The 16,508-nt window shown below is 48.0% G+C and overlaps 1 protein-coding gene across 1 annotated transcript in view; it reads right to left on the reverse strand.

The window, feature by feature from the left end:
* Positions 1–11,816, reverse strand: part of SAMM50 (SAMM50 sorting and assembly machinery component) — a 35,233-nt gene extending 23,417 nt beyond the window's left edge. The window contains exons 1-4 of the mRNA XM_021687794.1: positions 11,641–11,816; positions 6,683–6,793; positions 4,022–4,123; positions 1,367–1,454 (exon numbers count right to left, since the gene is read on the reverse strand). Coding sequence (XP_021543469.1) covers positions 1,367–1,454; positions 4,022–4,123; positions 6,683–6,793; positions 11,641–11,661 — 322 coding nt within the window. The 5' untranslated portion in view covers positions 11,662–11,816. The remainder of the gene's footprint in view (positions 1–1,366; positions 1,455–4,021; positions 4,124–6,682; positions 6,794–11,640) is intronic.
* Positions 11,817–16,508: the final 4,692 nt, after the last annotated feature.

The following is a 16,508-nucleotide window of genomic DNA, read 5'->3' on the forward strand; positions in this document are numbered from 1 at the left end:
ACAACCCCGGCGGGGCAGTTGAGCTGCCTCAATGCCAGCTCCTCGATACCCAGACTCAGCCCAGGCCAGAGCCTTGGCACCATTTTTTTTTAATTTAATTAAGAGGCTTTCCCGTTTAGAGTGGCTTTAGGTTTATGGAAAAATCGAGCACAAAGTGGAGAGTTCCCGTAGAGCCTACCCCCACCCACACGCATCTCCACCTGCAGTCATCTTGCATCAGCGTGGTAACGTTTGTCACAAGTCACAAACCCACAGCGAGGCCTCAGCAGGAACCACAGTGTGGTCTGCACGGTTCGTCCTTGCTGCTGTATATTCTACAGGGTCTGACACATGGATGACGGCGGGCACCCCCATCACAGAATCATGTAGGGCTTTACTTCCCCAACCGTTCCTTCTCACGAGTTCCCAGGTAATGCTAACTGCCGCTGGGATGGAGCACCCCACAGAAGTGCCCCCGCGGACCACACGCATGTCACGTCGACGGCAGGCAGGAGAGCGCTAAGGTGAAACGCTGCCAACCAGACGTGGCCCCAAGAAAAGCACTCCAGAGTAGCGGACGGGCCACTTCTGTCACTCACTTGTCTGACCTGGCGCAAGTTAAACCTCTCTGAGCCTTGGTTTCCTTAGCTGGGAAACATCTTTTCTAAAATAACGCCAGTCACTTCCCCGGGTGTGGGTGAGGATTCAGTGGGATCCTGCACACACATGCTCACCACAGAGCTTCGCCTGGGTACAGCTGTGTCACTACTCTCACTGAGGGGGCAGGAAGGGCTGGCTGTCCCCCCCCCCCCACGGCCCCTGACCTGCTCTGCTGGCCCGGAAGCTCCTTCGGAAGGAGACTATGCGTTGCTCGCTGCTGGCCTCTCCCTGGTACCCAGCACAGGGCCTGCCTGCGGCAGGTGCTCATCAACCTAAGAGTACAAGTTGACTAAGCTGGCAGACTTGTGCGATGTCAAGCAGCAAACAAGCAAATGAGCAAAAACTGAAAGTGAAATCTGAGGCCTGGTGCCCTCCCACTGAAAGCACACATTTAGATGGAGCCTGTCTGCCAAGAGCCCATTTGGACACCGGTTGGGCTGGGCTATCCGGAATGAAGCCTGGCTGACCTCCCTTGGGATCCTCCCTAGAACGCCTGCACCATCCACCGGTTCAGATGACAGTATCTTCAAAGTTCACCTGTCCTCCCTCAGCCCGACATTAAAAAAAAAAAAAAAAAATTCCAATTACCCTCCTGGGACCGTGAACTACCAAGACCTTTGTGCGTGATAACCCTCCAGATGCTATCTGTCTGGCCACATGTTCAGCTTTTGTGATCCTGCAGGATGGACGGGAGGGATAATGAGGGATACTACGCCACAGCAGGTACCTTGACACGTATCAATCAAAACATCCACTTGTCTAAATATTCCTAGGCGAAGCAGTTTTTCTCGGGCTTCATGAGATTTCCGCATCACCTGTGAGGGAAGACAAAAAGAGAAGGTCTTCCTCTAGGACAGGAGCACAGCTGGTGGCCGTCTGACCGGCCTGGGGGTTTAGCACTGCTGCTGAGTCACTGAGAAGGCGGCCCCACGGAGACTAGACACGTGAAGGGGATGGACAGCACTCAGGGAGCAACAACAAAGCCCCGTCAGAAGAGCAAACCCCGAATGAGGACAGAAAGCAGGTGCATTGACAAGATCCCTTTCACAGAAACAAACAAACAAAAAACACTAGTCAAAATGCACCCCGCCCGGCAGGACTCCTCGGAGGGATGACGATCTGTCGTTACAGTGGTTGTGTTTGGTGCAAGGGAGACCATGTTGTGTGCCTTTTTGTGTTGCTCGTGTTTTCTAACCACTGTTCTGCTTTTTTCTTTCTTCAATGTTGACAGCGGTGTCTTCTGAGGCCAGCAGTCCTTTCCTGCTGGAGGGACAGGCAGAAGTAGAAGGGCAGGGCAGGAAAGGCTCTCGGGGAGCAGAGTAGGGCAGGACTCATAATACGCATGGTTTAGAGCCTGTCCTGCAGGTAAAAGGGGACTGACTTCGGAGCTTCCAGCAGGGAACAGACAGGGTAGAACTTCCTCAGGAGAGACAACTGATAGTGTGGATGAACATGGAGAAAGAAAAAGGGGCAGGGGGAGGCAGGAGGAGCTGCTCACAGCAGCCCCGGGGCCTGGGAGGGCAGCTGTTGAGCACGGGTCACGGTGCTGGGGGAGGACAGACTACACACACGTCACACGCGGAGCCCGAGGACGGTCACTGACTGGTTGGAGGGCAGGAGAGAGAGGAGACTATACCAACTTTCCGCTCTCGGCTAAGCACTTCTGGGTACCATTAGAGAAACCACTGAGAAGTCAGAGACAGAGAAGGAAGGGCCAGCAGGGGCTAGGGGGAAAGGGGCGATGAGTTCCTTCTCTGGCCACACAGGGTTGGAGATGTTTGTGGCGATCCCATGAGGAAATGCTTAGCAGGCAGGTGCATATTCGAGCCTAAAGCTCAACAGAGGCCTGGCAAGAAGTAGAAGTGGGGGGCCCTACCACACAGGCTGTAGTGAGACCAGGGGTGTGGTTGAGAGCCCCCAGCAGACAATCCTCATGGAAAAGCAACACGTAAGGATGGTCACAGAGAAAGAAGCTGACAGTGCAGCCTAAAGTGAACGTGAGGAGAGGAGCAAGCAGCCCAGGAGAGTGTGGGATCCGTGGAAATCAGGGGGAGAGAAAATGCTGAGAAAGAGGGAAGATAAAAACAATCTCAAAAGACAACAGAACAAGAGAAATGTATTCGTGTCAGTGACAGAGATCACTTCTGTCCTATGCCAGGAGCCCTTGTAAATTAACAAAACCTAACAATCCAATGGTAAATGGGAGACACCAACAGGTAATTCACAAAATACATGAATGGCCAGTAAACCTGGGAAAGGTGCTCAGTCTCATTCACTGGGAAAAAGCCCCAGTGAAAACAAGGACACAGGGTATTTCCCTGACAGGTGGGCAAGAATTTTAAATGTGTTAATGCAACAGATCTCCATATAGTATCAAAAATGAAAGGTGCAGGAAAATGTGGGGAATGGGGTTATTGTGTCTACATGTGCATGACACACACCATACAGGAGCCCCAGCCCGCTGACCGCTGGGGAGTGAGACTGGGGCCAGCGGGGAGGGAAATGCCTACCTTTCAGTTCAGTATCCTCTGTACCACCAGATGGTTTGATGCTTTTTTAAGATTGTGCTTATATATTCTTTTTTTTAAAAAAATAGCAATTTTCAGGGCGCCTGGGTGGCTCAGTTGTTAAGCGTCTGCTTTCGGCTCAGGTCATGATCCCAGGGTCCTGGGATCGAGCCCCACATTGGGCTCCCTGCTCCACGAGAAGCCTGCTTCTCCCTCTCCCACTCCCCCTTGCTTGTGTTCCCTCTCTTGCTGTGTCTCTCTCTGTCAAATAAATAAAATCTTAAAAAAAAAAATTAGCAATTTTCTTTAAAGTGAGAATGGTCAAACACTGTCTAAAGATTAAGGAATGTGGGTACTGACAGGGGCTGCCTGAACCTGGCCTCCAGGAGGCTGGTGGGGACTCTGCCTCCAACGTGGCTCCAAGGGCAGAAGGACGGAAGGCACCGACCAAGGAGAGGATGGAGATGGTAGATAAATGGAGCAAGTGTCCCAAGGAGACAGCAGGAGTGGGTAACGACAGAGCACCCACCCCACGAGAACATGCTAGAGCGCTAAGCGGGGTGCCAGGGAGGGAGTCAGCAAGCAACGTGGTCCGCTCCTATCACAGTGCTGGTGCTTGTGAAGAACACACGTATGGACCAGCCTCTGCGGGAAGAGAGGCTGGAGGGAAGGGCGAAAGCAAACACAGGTTAGGTTTTTGGGAGGCACCCAGGGAACGAGGGTAGGGGGCTCGGCTTGGGGGCACTGAGGCTCCCTTCAGGGTAGGAGGCAAGGTTATCAGCGGAGAGGCTGGGGCGGGAGCTCGGGGCTTTGAGACAGATTTGTAGGTTCTTTAGATGGGAATGGAAACTATGCCAAGCAGGGAGACTACTTGCCTCGATAAGGTTTTTCGCCTTAAAAACATCTCCAATTTCACATATGATGATATCATCTTTAGTTCTTCCAAGTCCATCAAAATGAACATGTTGAACAACCACCTAAATGTGATGAAGGGACATGGATTATCACTATTTTTTTTTTTTTTAGGTTTTAAATGCTGGTCTTTTTTTGTTTTTTGTTTAATTCCAGTATAGATGACATACAGTGTTCAATTAGTTTCAGGTGTATAATTTAGTGATCCGACAATTCTATACATTACACCATGCTCATCAGGACAAGTGTACTCTTCATCCCCATCACCTGTTTCCTCCACCCCCCACCGGCCTCCCCTCTGGTGACCACCAGTTTGTTCTCTGTAGTTAAGAATCTGTTTCTTGGTTTGACTTTTTTTCTTTGTCTGTTTTGTTTCTTAAATTCTACATATGAGTGAAATCATATGGTATTTGTCTTTCTCTGACTGACTTATTTCACTCAGCATCATACTCTCAGCTCCATCCATGTCATTGCAAATGGCAAGGTTTCGTTCTTTTTTAGGACTGAGTAACACTCCATTATGTATCTATACCACATCTTTATACATTCATCAGTCTATGGACACTTGGGCTGCTTCCATAGTTTGGCTATTGTCTATTGTAGATAATGCTGCAACAAACATCGGGGTGGAATCATTTCAAATTAGGGTTTTCATATTCTTTGGGGAAATGCCAGCAGTGGAATTACTGGATCATAGGGTATTTCTAATTTTTTCCACAGTGGCTTCACCAATTTGCACTCCCACCAACAGTGCACAAGGGTTCCCCTTTCTCCGCATCCTCGCCAACACCTGTTGTTTCTTGTATTGTTGATTTTAGCCACTGTGACAGGTGTGAAGTGATATCTCATTGTGGTTTTGATTTGCATGTCCCTGATGATGAGTGATGTGGAGCATCTTTTCATGTGTCCACTGGCCATCTGTAGGTCTTCTTTGGAGAAGTATCTATTCATGTCTTCTGCCCATTTTCTAATTGGATTATTTGGTTTTTTTGGTGTTGAGTCGTGTAAGTTCTTTACGTATTTTGGATACTAACCCTTTAATGGATATGTCATTTGCAAATAACTTCTCCCATTCAGTAGGCTGCCTTTTACGCTTGTTGACTGTTTCCTTCACCATGCAGAAGCTTTTTATTTTGATGCAGTCCCAGTAGCCTATTTTTACTTTTATTTCTCTTACTTCAGGGGACCTATCTAGAAAAAATTTGTTATGGCTGATGTCAGAGAAATTACTGCCTGTGCTCTATTCTAGGATTTTAATGGCTTCAGGTCGTACATTTAGGTCCTTAATCCATTTTGAGTTTATTTTTTGTGTATGGTGTAAGAAAGTGGTCCAGTTTCATTCTTTTGCAGGGACATGGATTATTAAGTATGATACTGGACAAGAAAGTAGGCATCAAGGCTAAAGACAAATGTCTGACAATTAAACCAAGGATTTTTTTTTTTCAAGTTTAATGATCCATACTTCTTAATTCCAGACTTCATTTATTTTCCTGCCTTTTGAAAAAAACTGGTTACCTGAACCTATCCTTTGCCAGGTCTGTACTTCCTGTGACTGAGACTTACAAGGTCTCTGTAGCTGGATGACCAAGGACCACGACAGTCCTAAACCCAAGCAGGCCACAGAGGTCCCCCATATAGCCTTCCCAGTGTGCTCCCAGAGCACTGGCCCCTGGCTGATGCTGTGACCCCCAATTTAATAACTGTGCATCTTGCTAGAGAGCTTCTGCATATTTCAGTAAACATGATAAATGCTGGCTCAGAGCCTCTTACCTTATTATCTGTAAAAGCTTATTTAATTAATTCATTCAATAACAATGCACCAGGGCGCCTGGGTGGCTCAGTTGGTTAAGCAACTGCCTTCGGCTCAGGTCATGATCCTGGAGTCCCGCATCGGGCTCCCTGCTCGGCGGGGAGCCTGCTTCTCCCTCTGACCCTCCCCCTCTCATGTACTCTCTCTCATTCTCTCTCTCTCAAATAAATCAATAAATCTTTAAAAAAAAAAAAAAACAATGCACCAATCACCTAACAGCCAGGTATTATTCTAAATACTGAGGATATAGCAGTGAACAAGACATAAATTCCTGACTCAATGGAGCTTACCTTCTAACGAGGGTAGAAATAGGCAACATATATAGTACAGTAGATGGTAATGAGTAACAGAGAAAATAAAGCAGGAATAATAAGAAGTATTAGGAAAATGCATATCTGAAAGTAATCAGAATACTGCAGAAGTTCTTAATTACACAATCACTGAAAATGTGCTTACACTTCTTTCAGCTGGATTTAAATTTCAAAGGCAACAAAGCTTAGGAAAAGTTTCACTCTTTTTTCTGGACACAGTATAAACTTAATTATAATTTGAGTTTGTCCTTGAAATACTTTGTTTTTTTCTTATAACTTAAGTACAAAAATACGTTTGTTTAAGCTTCCCACATAAATAAATGGATTTCTCTAAAACCAGAAACTACTTTTCTAAAAGTCGCCAGCCTTTCTAAAACGTAGTTGGCTACCAGGTCTTCTTAAATGAAGGCAATGAGACAGGTTAATCCTTCTGTCTCCCTGGGGGTCTAGGGAAGCAAATGTCTCCGGCAGGAACTGCATCAAGCCCTTCAGCAGAAACTCACATCTTTGTTTTCAAGAATCTCCTGTTTGGCTTCAGGTTCAACTTCAACAAACTCAGCCTCTTCTCCTAATGCTCCAAAATCAGGTCCATTAGCTGGAAGAGGCTCCAAACTCTAAAAGGGAGGGAGAAAACACAGATAAATAATAAGCTTACATAAAAAACCAAAAATCTTTGCATTTTGTCTTTAGATGGTGCTCCAGAAAGCTCAGTACCATGTTTCCCTCTGTGGAGTGGAGGCTGGGAAGCAAAGGACAGATGTAAGTACGGTTGATATACAAATCCTGGATTGGTTGTGAGCTCCCTCCACGGTGTCCAGTGTATTACTAATAAATAAAATAAAGATGAAAAATAACTGAAAGGGGCAGGCATGAACCTATGATGACAGTGTCATTAACTGAGGTCTCTGGGACTATGGCTGTTTGGACCTATACACCTAAGGCCCATTTGAAGAAAAAAAAAAAAACAGTTAAAAAATAAGGTGCCAGGGGTGCCTGGGTGGCTCAGTCGGTTGAGCGACTGCCTTCGGCTCAGGTCATGATCCTGGAGTCCCGGGATCGAGTCCCGCATCGGGCTCCCTGCTCGGCGGGGAGTCTGCTTCTCCCTCTGACCCTCCCCCCCTCTCATGTACTCTCTCTCATTCTCGCTCTCTCAAATAAATAAATAAAATCTTTAAAAAAAAAAAAAAAAATAAGGTGCCACAAAGACATTTATCAAAAGGGGTACCTGGGTGGCTCAGTTGATTAAGCATCCAACTCCTGATTTCGGCTCAGGTCATGATCTCAGGGTCATGAGATCGAGCCCAGTGTTGGGTTCTGCTCTCAGCGGGGTGTCTGCTTGAGATTCTCTCTCCCTCTCCTTCTGCCCCTCCCCCTGCTCTCTCTCTCTCAAATAAATACATAAATCTTAAAAAAAAAAAAAAAAGACATCAAAGAAAAGAAAAAAATTGCTTTTTTGTTTTAGAAAGTATTCTAATTTTTTTTTAATTTTTTTTTTTTAAGATTTTATTTATTTGTGAGAGAGAGAATGAGAGACAGAGAGCATGAGAGGGAGGAGGGTCAGAGGGAGAAGCAGACTCCCTGCTGAGCAGGGAGCTTGATGTGGGACTCGATCCCAGGACTCCAGGATCATGACCTGAGCCAAAGGCAGTCGCTTAACCAACTGAGCCACCCAGGCGCCCGAAAGTATTCTAATTTTTTAAAACAAAATTGGATATGTTCTAGGATAACTATAGTGACAAATCAAATTACTAAAACCTATTTCTCTGTACCCTGAAAGCCTCATTAACACATTAAAAGAAACTGTGAATATTCATAAAATGTACCAGAAGGCAGTCACTTTCTACAGTCTGAACTGACCTCTCATCTCAAAAGCATTAAAGTAACTTCTGAATAAGGATTCCAGAGGCTGTGGCTGGTACAGTACTTCCAGGGAGAATGTGTCAATATAATAGAATTTATAATAACACATGTATGATATCATGTGTTACGTACATGCTTGCTTAAATACAGGGATTCCCAGACGCTCCCGGAAATGGATTCAGAAGGCCTAGTGTGGGACCAGGCAATTGTACAAATATGCAAGTTTGGGGAAAACTGCCCTAACCAGTATCTGGCTGCTTCCTTACTCCACCAATTCTCTGCAAATAAGTGCTTTTGAAGTGCACAGACATGTTTGACATCTGCAGTATGTGCAGCAATGGATACTCTGGGACCTTCTCCCCTTTCCCCAGATACACTCGACAGACTTATCAGTATTTCCTCCATAATGTCACTGGTTGTCTGGAAAGGTAATGACCTGACGTGTCCTCTTTCCCACTCCTGCTCTAAAAGACTGTGATGGCCCTCGAGAGTGCCTAGAGGTATAGAATCCAACTAGATCCCTTAGCAGGACACATGAGGAACCCCACCCTAAGGCCCACATCTGCAACTCCAAGTTCAACCTGCAGCACTCCCCTGACCCTCACATGCATGTTGGTGCACACCTCATTCTCTCTGCTCGGTACAACTTCCTCCCTAAAATGATCTGCCTTAAATGTCATCTCTGTGAGCCATCCCTGGCTTCTTCAGGCAGAATCAGTCCCTCCTGTGCTGGGACACCTCTTGACACTGGAAGTTCATACTACTGCATGCCAAGCACTGGGCTAACAGTTGGGGATGCAGCAGTGAGCAAGACAGACCAGGTCCTTGCCTCACAGTGGTTAAAGTGGAATATTTCCTTAAGTAAATAGGGAAGATAATGCTGGGCAAAGGATTTATCATTTGTTTCATATCATCTTTTCATTTTTGTGGTGTAATATAAAAAAAGAATGATTACTCTAATCTCTCAAAATATTAACAAATTTTTAAAAAGTAACTTTTTACCTGCACCATTTCACGAATATGCTTCCTGCATTTAAGTTTACATAGTGTAAAAAAGTATATTAAATTTGTGCTAAATCTGTATGCAGAATATATACTACGGTTAGGAACATAAGCACATATTCATTCTATTTATGCTTTATCTGGGCACAAGGTTTATATTCCACAATACTAAAAAAATTCCATTACAGTTCCTAAAATTTCAAAGCATGAAATAAGGCTAACTAAGGATCTGCCATGCCCACTTGTATACTTTAATCAGAAATTCAAACTTTAGGGTGCCTGGGTGGCTCAGTCAGTTGAATGTCTGCCTTTGGCTCAGGTCATGATCCCAGGGTCCTGGGATGGAGCCCCGCATCGGACTCCCTGCTCCGTGGGAAGCCTGCTTCTCCCTCTCCCACTCCCCCTGCTTGTGTTCCCTCTCTCGCTGTCTCTCTCTCTGTAAATAAATAAATAAAATCTTAAAAAAAAAAAAAATTCAAACTTTAAGAGATGATGTCTTTATGATTTCACAGTTCCACAAAAGTTTGATGTCCTAAAATAATGGCCTTACTAATAGAGATTCATTCATTCACCAAATATTAAGAACATATCATGTGGCAAGTGCATACAAGATCCTCACCTTCATAAACTTATATTCCAGTGTCTGGAAGAGCAGGTACGGGTAAGTATTTGGTGAAATGAATTAAAATAAATATTTGGATCTAGCTCTATCCTTTCATCAGCTCAGCCTACCAGTCGGCAAGTTTTCTTTTTTTTTTTTAAAGATTTTATTTATTTATTTATTTGAGATTTGAGAGTGTGCTCGCGCACAAGGTGGGAAGGGCAGAAGAGGGAGAGGGAGTAGCAGACTTCCCGCTGAGCAGGGAGCCTGACTAGGGCTCCATTCTAAGACCCTGGATCATGACCTACCTGAAGGCAGACACTTCACCGACTGAGCCACCCAGGCGCCCCCAGCAAGTTTTCTTGAACGCCATGATCCAGGTACCGTGCAAGGCAGTGCTAACTGAAGGGATAGAACATGCAATCAATTTAATGAGTTATGAACAGCACCTTTAAAGTGATACAGGCTAAAATCAAATAGAAAATATAAGAAAACATAACAGATATTCATGGTAAATATTGTTTCACAAACTTTTTGCTTCACATATGCATGAGGAGGGTACTAGATGGCAAATATAAAATGTTTTCTTACTGTGAATCCTGACCAAAGCATTCAAGTAACACTGGTTAGTGGGCTGAAAGTTCAAATTAAAGAATATTTTTTGCCAACATATTAATCAAAGCAGCGATTTTAGCACCAAAAGAGCTCAATAAAAACAAAGATTTTTTGTTTTTTTCTGTAACCCTAAGAAGCCATACCAGGCACCTAGTAGACCAATGGGAAATGTTACAGAAATAACTGAATGAATGCCTACGTTGTTGAAGATGCTACATGGGATGCAAACCAAGTAAGATCCAGCTCCTACTGTAATATCTACAAACAGACTGGAAAGGAGTAAGAGAAAAATCCAAACAGCAACAGGCGCCAGAGGAAAAACTTCAAGGAAGTTATCAGCACATCCAAATGAAGGCAGATGAAGAGGCTGAAGTAGGAAGTGACCGGAACTGAGCTCTAAAAGATGGGGCTATTTCCATGGCTGATGATGGGCCTGGGGGTGGGTGAGTGAGGAGCTGCTGGACAAGGTACAGTCCAAGGAGTGTGTCAGAACAGTTACTGTGTTTCATTCGAATGATGTGTGAAGCAGAGTGAAGTTCAACTGCCCATGCCAAGCTGAGGGGTCTGTGCTAAATTCTTTGGGAAGCTACCGGGAAACTACTGAAAACTCCTGAGCAGGACAAGTGAAAACAGTCCATGTTGTAGTAGAAAAGTAATGCGGAGGAGTGGGACTCAGGAGGTCTGAGTTTGGGAACATTCGGAGGCTCTAACAAGTGTGACCTCGGACAAACCATTCATTCTCTGGCCCTCAGTTAAGATTACGACAAAGGAGAGCAGTTTGGCAAGCAGTGAGGACGCACCAAGCACCCAAGCAAGTACTTTCACCTCCTGTGTCTTAACTCTCACCACTGGTAAGTGCTATTACTGCTACCACTTTAAAAGGAGTAACTACAGCGTGGAGAGCTTCTGTCTCTGCACCGAGAGCAGGAGAAAGGAGGGGTCCTAGATGGGTCTGGGTCTTCAAAGGATACCTGACGCTCTAGGGGTCCATTATGACCCCAGCAGGGGCTGAGCAGGAGACTGGAGAAGGTGACCGGTAAGGAGAGAAGACGCCTGAAACGGCGGAGGCTAGAGAAATCAACTCGCGGAGAGGAAAACTTATTACTCCGCTCCGGGTCACCACGGAAAGTTCGCTAGTCCTTTCTGGGCCACCGCCTCGCTGAGTGACCTTGGGCAAGTCACGTCCCCCTTCTGGGTACCGGTTTCCTGCTCGGAGGTCTGCGGGACCCGCCGGCAGCGTCTTTGCGGCCTCCCCCACGAGGCCTCCAGGCCCCGCCGTCCTCGGCGTCCCCTCACCGGGGGAACCCCGGGCGCAGCGCGAGAGCGTCTCCCCGCGGCGCCCGCCCAGAGGTCACGCGGCCCGCCGGTCGCTGGGCCTCTTACCCGGGCGTGCACTGTCCCCATGGCTCCCTCTCCGGCCGCCGCCTCGCAGAGCTACCCGGGCCTGACCACGGCTCGGCTGGCAAGGGCAGAGGGCGGATCCGCGGTAGCGGAGCTGTCAGTCAGCGTAACACCCACAAGTCCCCGGACGCGGCGCACGGGCGGCAGCCATGATACCCCGCCCCCTGGCTCACGGTGCTTCCGCTCATTGGTCCTTAAGAGCCCGTGATCCGGATGTTCACACGGACGCCGGGAGGCCCCGCGGGCAGCGCAAGCGCAGAGCGTCCAATGATGCCCGCGCCCCTGCCGGCGCTTGGGGCGCGGGTCAGTGAGGGGATTCGCCGGGAGCCGGAGCCCGGAGTCGCGCCTGGGAGAGAGCGGACGGTTGGTGGGTACGCCAAGGCTTCACCCAGGGTCTTCCCTTTGCCCTCCTGGCGCCCCGGCCCGGCGGGTGCTGTGCGGGCCCCACGCCCTGGCGAAGTGCCGAGGCTCGCCTCCGGCCTCAGGGTCAGCACAGATCCGCGGTGGCACCTGCTACCCTCCTGCTGGCCGCCCGGGTCCTAACAGTCGCGGAAGTCCTCGAGGGTTGGCCCCTCGTTGGTAAAGGGAAGGTGAGGGTCATACTACGTCACGGGATTGGAATAAGACGGAGTGTGACAGCGCCGGGCACATCGCAGGGCCCTCGGTGAATGGTGGGTAAATCAATGGCCATCGTCCATTGAGCTGCAGCCAGTAAGTACTAGCGAGGGTGGTCCAAGGGATGGACTGGGGGCGGAGAACAACACGGCCACGGGGCTTCATTTTGGTGGAGAAAACAGCCCCCCCCCAAAAAAAAAACTCCATGTCATCACACGTTGTGACAAATGCAGTGAGAAACAGCTAAGGGGGATAGAATAAGAGGGACTGTCAGCATTTCGTGTCCACTCCCTCCTAATAACAGAGCATCATTTCACCTCTTTTTCTCCCCCCCCCCACACCGCCCTCTCCCAGAGTTCCTGACACCCATTTCCATTTAAATAGCACCCAAGCCTCCCGTGTCCCTGGGGTCCCAGTCAGCACCTGCCAGGGCCCTGTCCTTCCTTCACTGCGCCCCTTGCAGGTTGACCTACCCATCTGCCTCTCCAGCTCCTGGGGTTCAGGAACCTTCCCCTGACCACCAAAGTGAGTCTTGGTGTCTCACAACCCCCCAGCTCCACCTCAGATTTTACGTGTGAAAACTTTGACAGAGATTTTCAAAGATAATCTAGCAGCAAATTTTAAGCACAAATCACACAAGCTGTGAATTCCTTCTGCCACTTCCCATTCCCTCATGTGTAAAATGGGGATGATAGCAGTTTCTAAGGCATGATGGTATACTGAGGATTTGATGAGATAAAGCATGGTGCCTGGCTCACTGTAAACACTGAATAAACTAGATCTTCCTGTATTTTCTCCTTCGTTATTCTCTTGAGTAAGCCTCTTCTCAAAGATAAGCCATGAGGTTGACCCGCAGATTGTAACAAGGGCCCTGAGCCAAATATTTGAGAGTCTATTGGGTACAAGGCACTGGTGATGAGGTGACAGAAGACACATCAGAAACAGCTCCATCCTCAAAGCACCATCTCTTGACAGTCAAAAGGCATATTAACATATTAAAGGCTCTGAGAAGTCCTGCAGTACCCATACCTGTTTCATTTTCTTGAACCCAGTATTTCCTAAACTGATTGGGTCAAGAGACTTTGGGTTTTGAGGCTCCTTGGCCCTCAGTGGTGTTCATCAGTAATTCTGGTGCTCCTCTTTTGGGCAAAAGGTAGGGTTGTATTTTCCCACCCCCATCCACGTGACTTGCTTTGGTCAGCAGGTTGTAGGCAGAAGAGATAGGTATGTCTGGATGACAACCTTAGAGCACCATATTCCTTTCTCCCTGTTGCTGTGATCGGTGACCCTCCAGATGGAAGGACAGTTTCAGGCTGGGCCAGCCAAGTCTGGTGGACATATAATATGAGAAATAAATCTTCTGGGGGAGTCTTTGTTAAATGCAACATAACCCAGCCTATCCTAACTGATCAAATCACCTAGTGAGACCTGCAAGGACGCCAGCTTTTGAGAAAACTTGGCTTACACAGTGTTGATCTGGCCCCATCAGTAGTAGAAACGCAGTTCGGTGACCACACTGGTTCCCTTACTAAAATCAAACCTCAGGGGCGCCTGGGTGGCTCAGTTGGTTAAGCGACTGCCTTCGGCTCAGGTCATGATCCTGGAGTCCCGGGATCGAGTCCCGCATCGGGCTCCCTGCTCGGCAGGGAGCCTGCTTCTCCCTCTGACCCTCCCCCCTCTCGTGTACTCTCTGTCTCTCTCATTCTCTCTGTCTCAAATAAATAAATAAAATCTTTAAAAAATAAAAAATAAAAATAAAAAAATAAAATCAAACCTCAGGCTCAGAGGTTATAAGGAAGGGACACTGGGTCTTCCCATAGATGCCCACAGAGGTCACTCACCTCTTAGTTTGGGACACCCTGTGGCATGGGCTCTAGGGAGTGGGCTGGGGACAAGAGGCTAGATTCCAGAGGCCTTAAGTGGAGGTGGACACAGCAGGATGGGGACCAGCTGGAGGGGGCAGGGTCAGACGGGGAGAAGGCGCTCAGTGAGTCCCTGGGTCCTGGCTCAGGCGACTTGGAAGTTGACAGATACAGGGCAGCTCTGCACGGAAGGAGTTATGTTGAGGTGCTGAGTTATGCCAAGGAATATCCAGGTGGAGGTGACCGGGTGGGCCTGCCCCTCACCTGAGCCAGAGACCAGGTCCTCAGAGTGAGCCCCTCCCCCCCCCCGCCCCAGGAGCGCTGTGAACTTGTATAGGAGGCGAGGCTGAGCCTTGGGGACGAGCCCAGCACTCAGGACAGTCTGGGGTCCCAGAGGAAGGAGAGGGACTCTAGGGAGTGGGGGGTTCTGATCCAGTGTCCAGGACAGAGCATGTGGAGAGCACCTGGCTGGTGGGGCCATAAACCTGGGGGGAGGGGGGCAGCATTTGAAGGAACTTGTCTGTGAGGGAAGGAAAACAAAAGCGGGGCTCCTGAGAGAATGTAGAGACAACGGAAAATGTTTTCAAAGTCACGTTTATTATGAGTTATTTCCCAATGAAGGTAATAAATATTTACCACAGAAATTTGAAAACCACCTACAAGCACAACAAATGGGCTGTAATTACAGATAATGGTGTAATGACATCCACTGTCAGTACTGGGGTGTATACGTTCTCCACCTTTCCTCTGTACACACATACACACCCACAATTTCAGGTATTTTTAAATAAGACGAGGCTCCCGCTCTGCACCAGGTTTTGTTACCTGTTCACCAAATAAAGACTGTTGCTCCCTGGCATTTACTAGACCACACAGTTACTATTCCTGACAGTGGTGTGTCTTCCAGAGCATAAATGCGCCAGATAAAGGAGTTTTGTTTGATACGGTGGTAGGAACTGAAAAATGTTGTTGCGTGCTGATCAGCAACCTCAGCAGAGCTGGAGAGGTGTGGGGCTGGGTGGCATTAACGCGCAGGTGGGGAATGGAGCCTTCGCCATTTCTAAAAGAACAGTATCCTTCTTTGTCTTTGCACACATATTTTTAAAAAATTATAGGGGCGCCTGGGTGGCTCAGTTGGTTAAGCGACTGCCTTCCGCTCAGGTCATGATCCTGGAGTCCCGGGATCGAGTCCCGCATCGGGCTCCCTGCTCGGCAGGGAGTCTGCTTCTCCCTCTGACCCTCCCCCCTCTCATGTGCTCTCTCTCATTCTCTCTGTCTCAAATAAATAAATAAAATCTTTAAAAAAAAAATTATAAAACACATGCTCATTGTGAGGTGGAACCAATTCAAAAAGTAGTAAGAAAAGCAGTTGCACGTAATCCTACCAGCTGTTGACATAATTCCTTCCTTATGGTGATCAGAGAACTAGCGTACATATGGTCTATGCAGAAATATGGCGGTTATTGAAAATACAGCTGGAAAAAAAAAAAAAAAAAAAAGGGGGCCCGGGGGGCCCAGTTGGTTAAGCGACTGCCTTCAGCTCAGGTCATGATCCTGGAGTCCCTGGATCGAGTCCCGCATTGGGCTCCCTGCTCGGCAGGGAGTCTGCTTCTCCCTCTGACCCTCCCCCCTCTCATGTGCTTGCTCTCTCTCAGATTCTCTCTCTCTCAAATAAATAAATAAAATCTTTAAAAAAAAAAAAGAAAGAAAGAAAATACAGCTGAAGCGTGCTCCTAGCTGCTGACCAGTGCTGCGCTTCTGACAGAAGACAGCTGATCAGGGAACTTGAGAATCAGGGGCTCAGGGGAAGGTGTGAGGAAGGTGTGAGGTGGGTGTCAGGCCTGGTCTCCCCCACCCCTAGGCCAGCTCAGCAAGGAGCAGGGTCCTGCTCTGGGGCTTCAAGCGGCTGGGAGAGCCTGCCTCTCACCAGCTCTTGCCTCCTTGAGTAGGCGAGCGCTGTCAGAACAGGAGCCTCAGTCCCCATGTCCCCGAGACACAGGGACTCAGCAAGGAGCCACAAAGCGGGGGTTCTGTGTGCTGGGCGGTGGCCCCATATGCTCACAAGGAGCCTGCTTCTAGGAGTCCATAATCTCATGGCAGCTCAACGGAACGGGCTCCCCTAGAGGCTGCCCCTAGAACCACATCTCTCTTTTTAAGGGTCTGTCCTTGTAAGAAAGTGCTGTGTCTGAACTTGCTGGTTCTTCAACTCCCAGCATACTGACTCGCTACAGGCGAGAGATGCAGCTTGCTGTGCCAGTGTTGAGGATTTTGAGCTTATCACTGCTTCCTTTTGGTTACACTCAAATGCATAAATAAGAAAAACAGCACAGTTCACCTGCAGTCACTTTACTCTGTGCTTGCCAACGAATCACA

Source organism: Neomonachus schauinslandi, chromosome 5 (assembly GCF_002201575.2).
Source record: "Neomonachus schauinslandi chromosome 5, ASM220157v2, whole genome shotgun sequence".
Taxonomy (NCBI): Eukaryota; Metazoa; Chordata; class Mammalia; order Carnivora; family Phocidae; genus Neomonachus; species Neomonachus schauinslandi.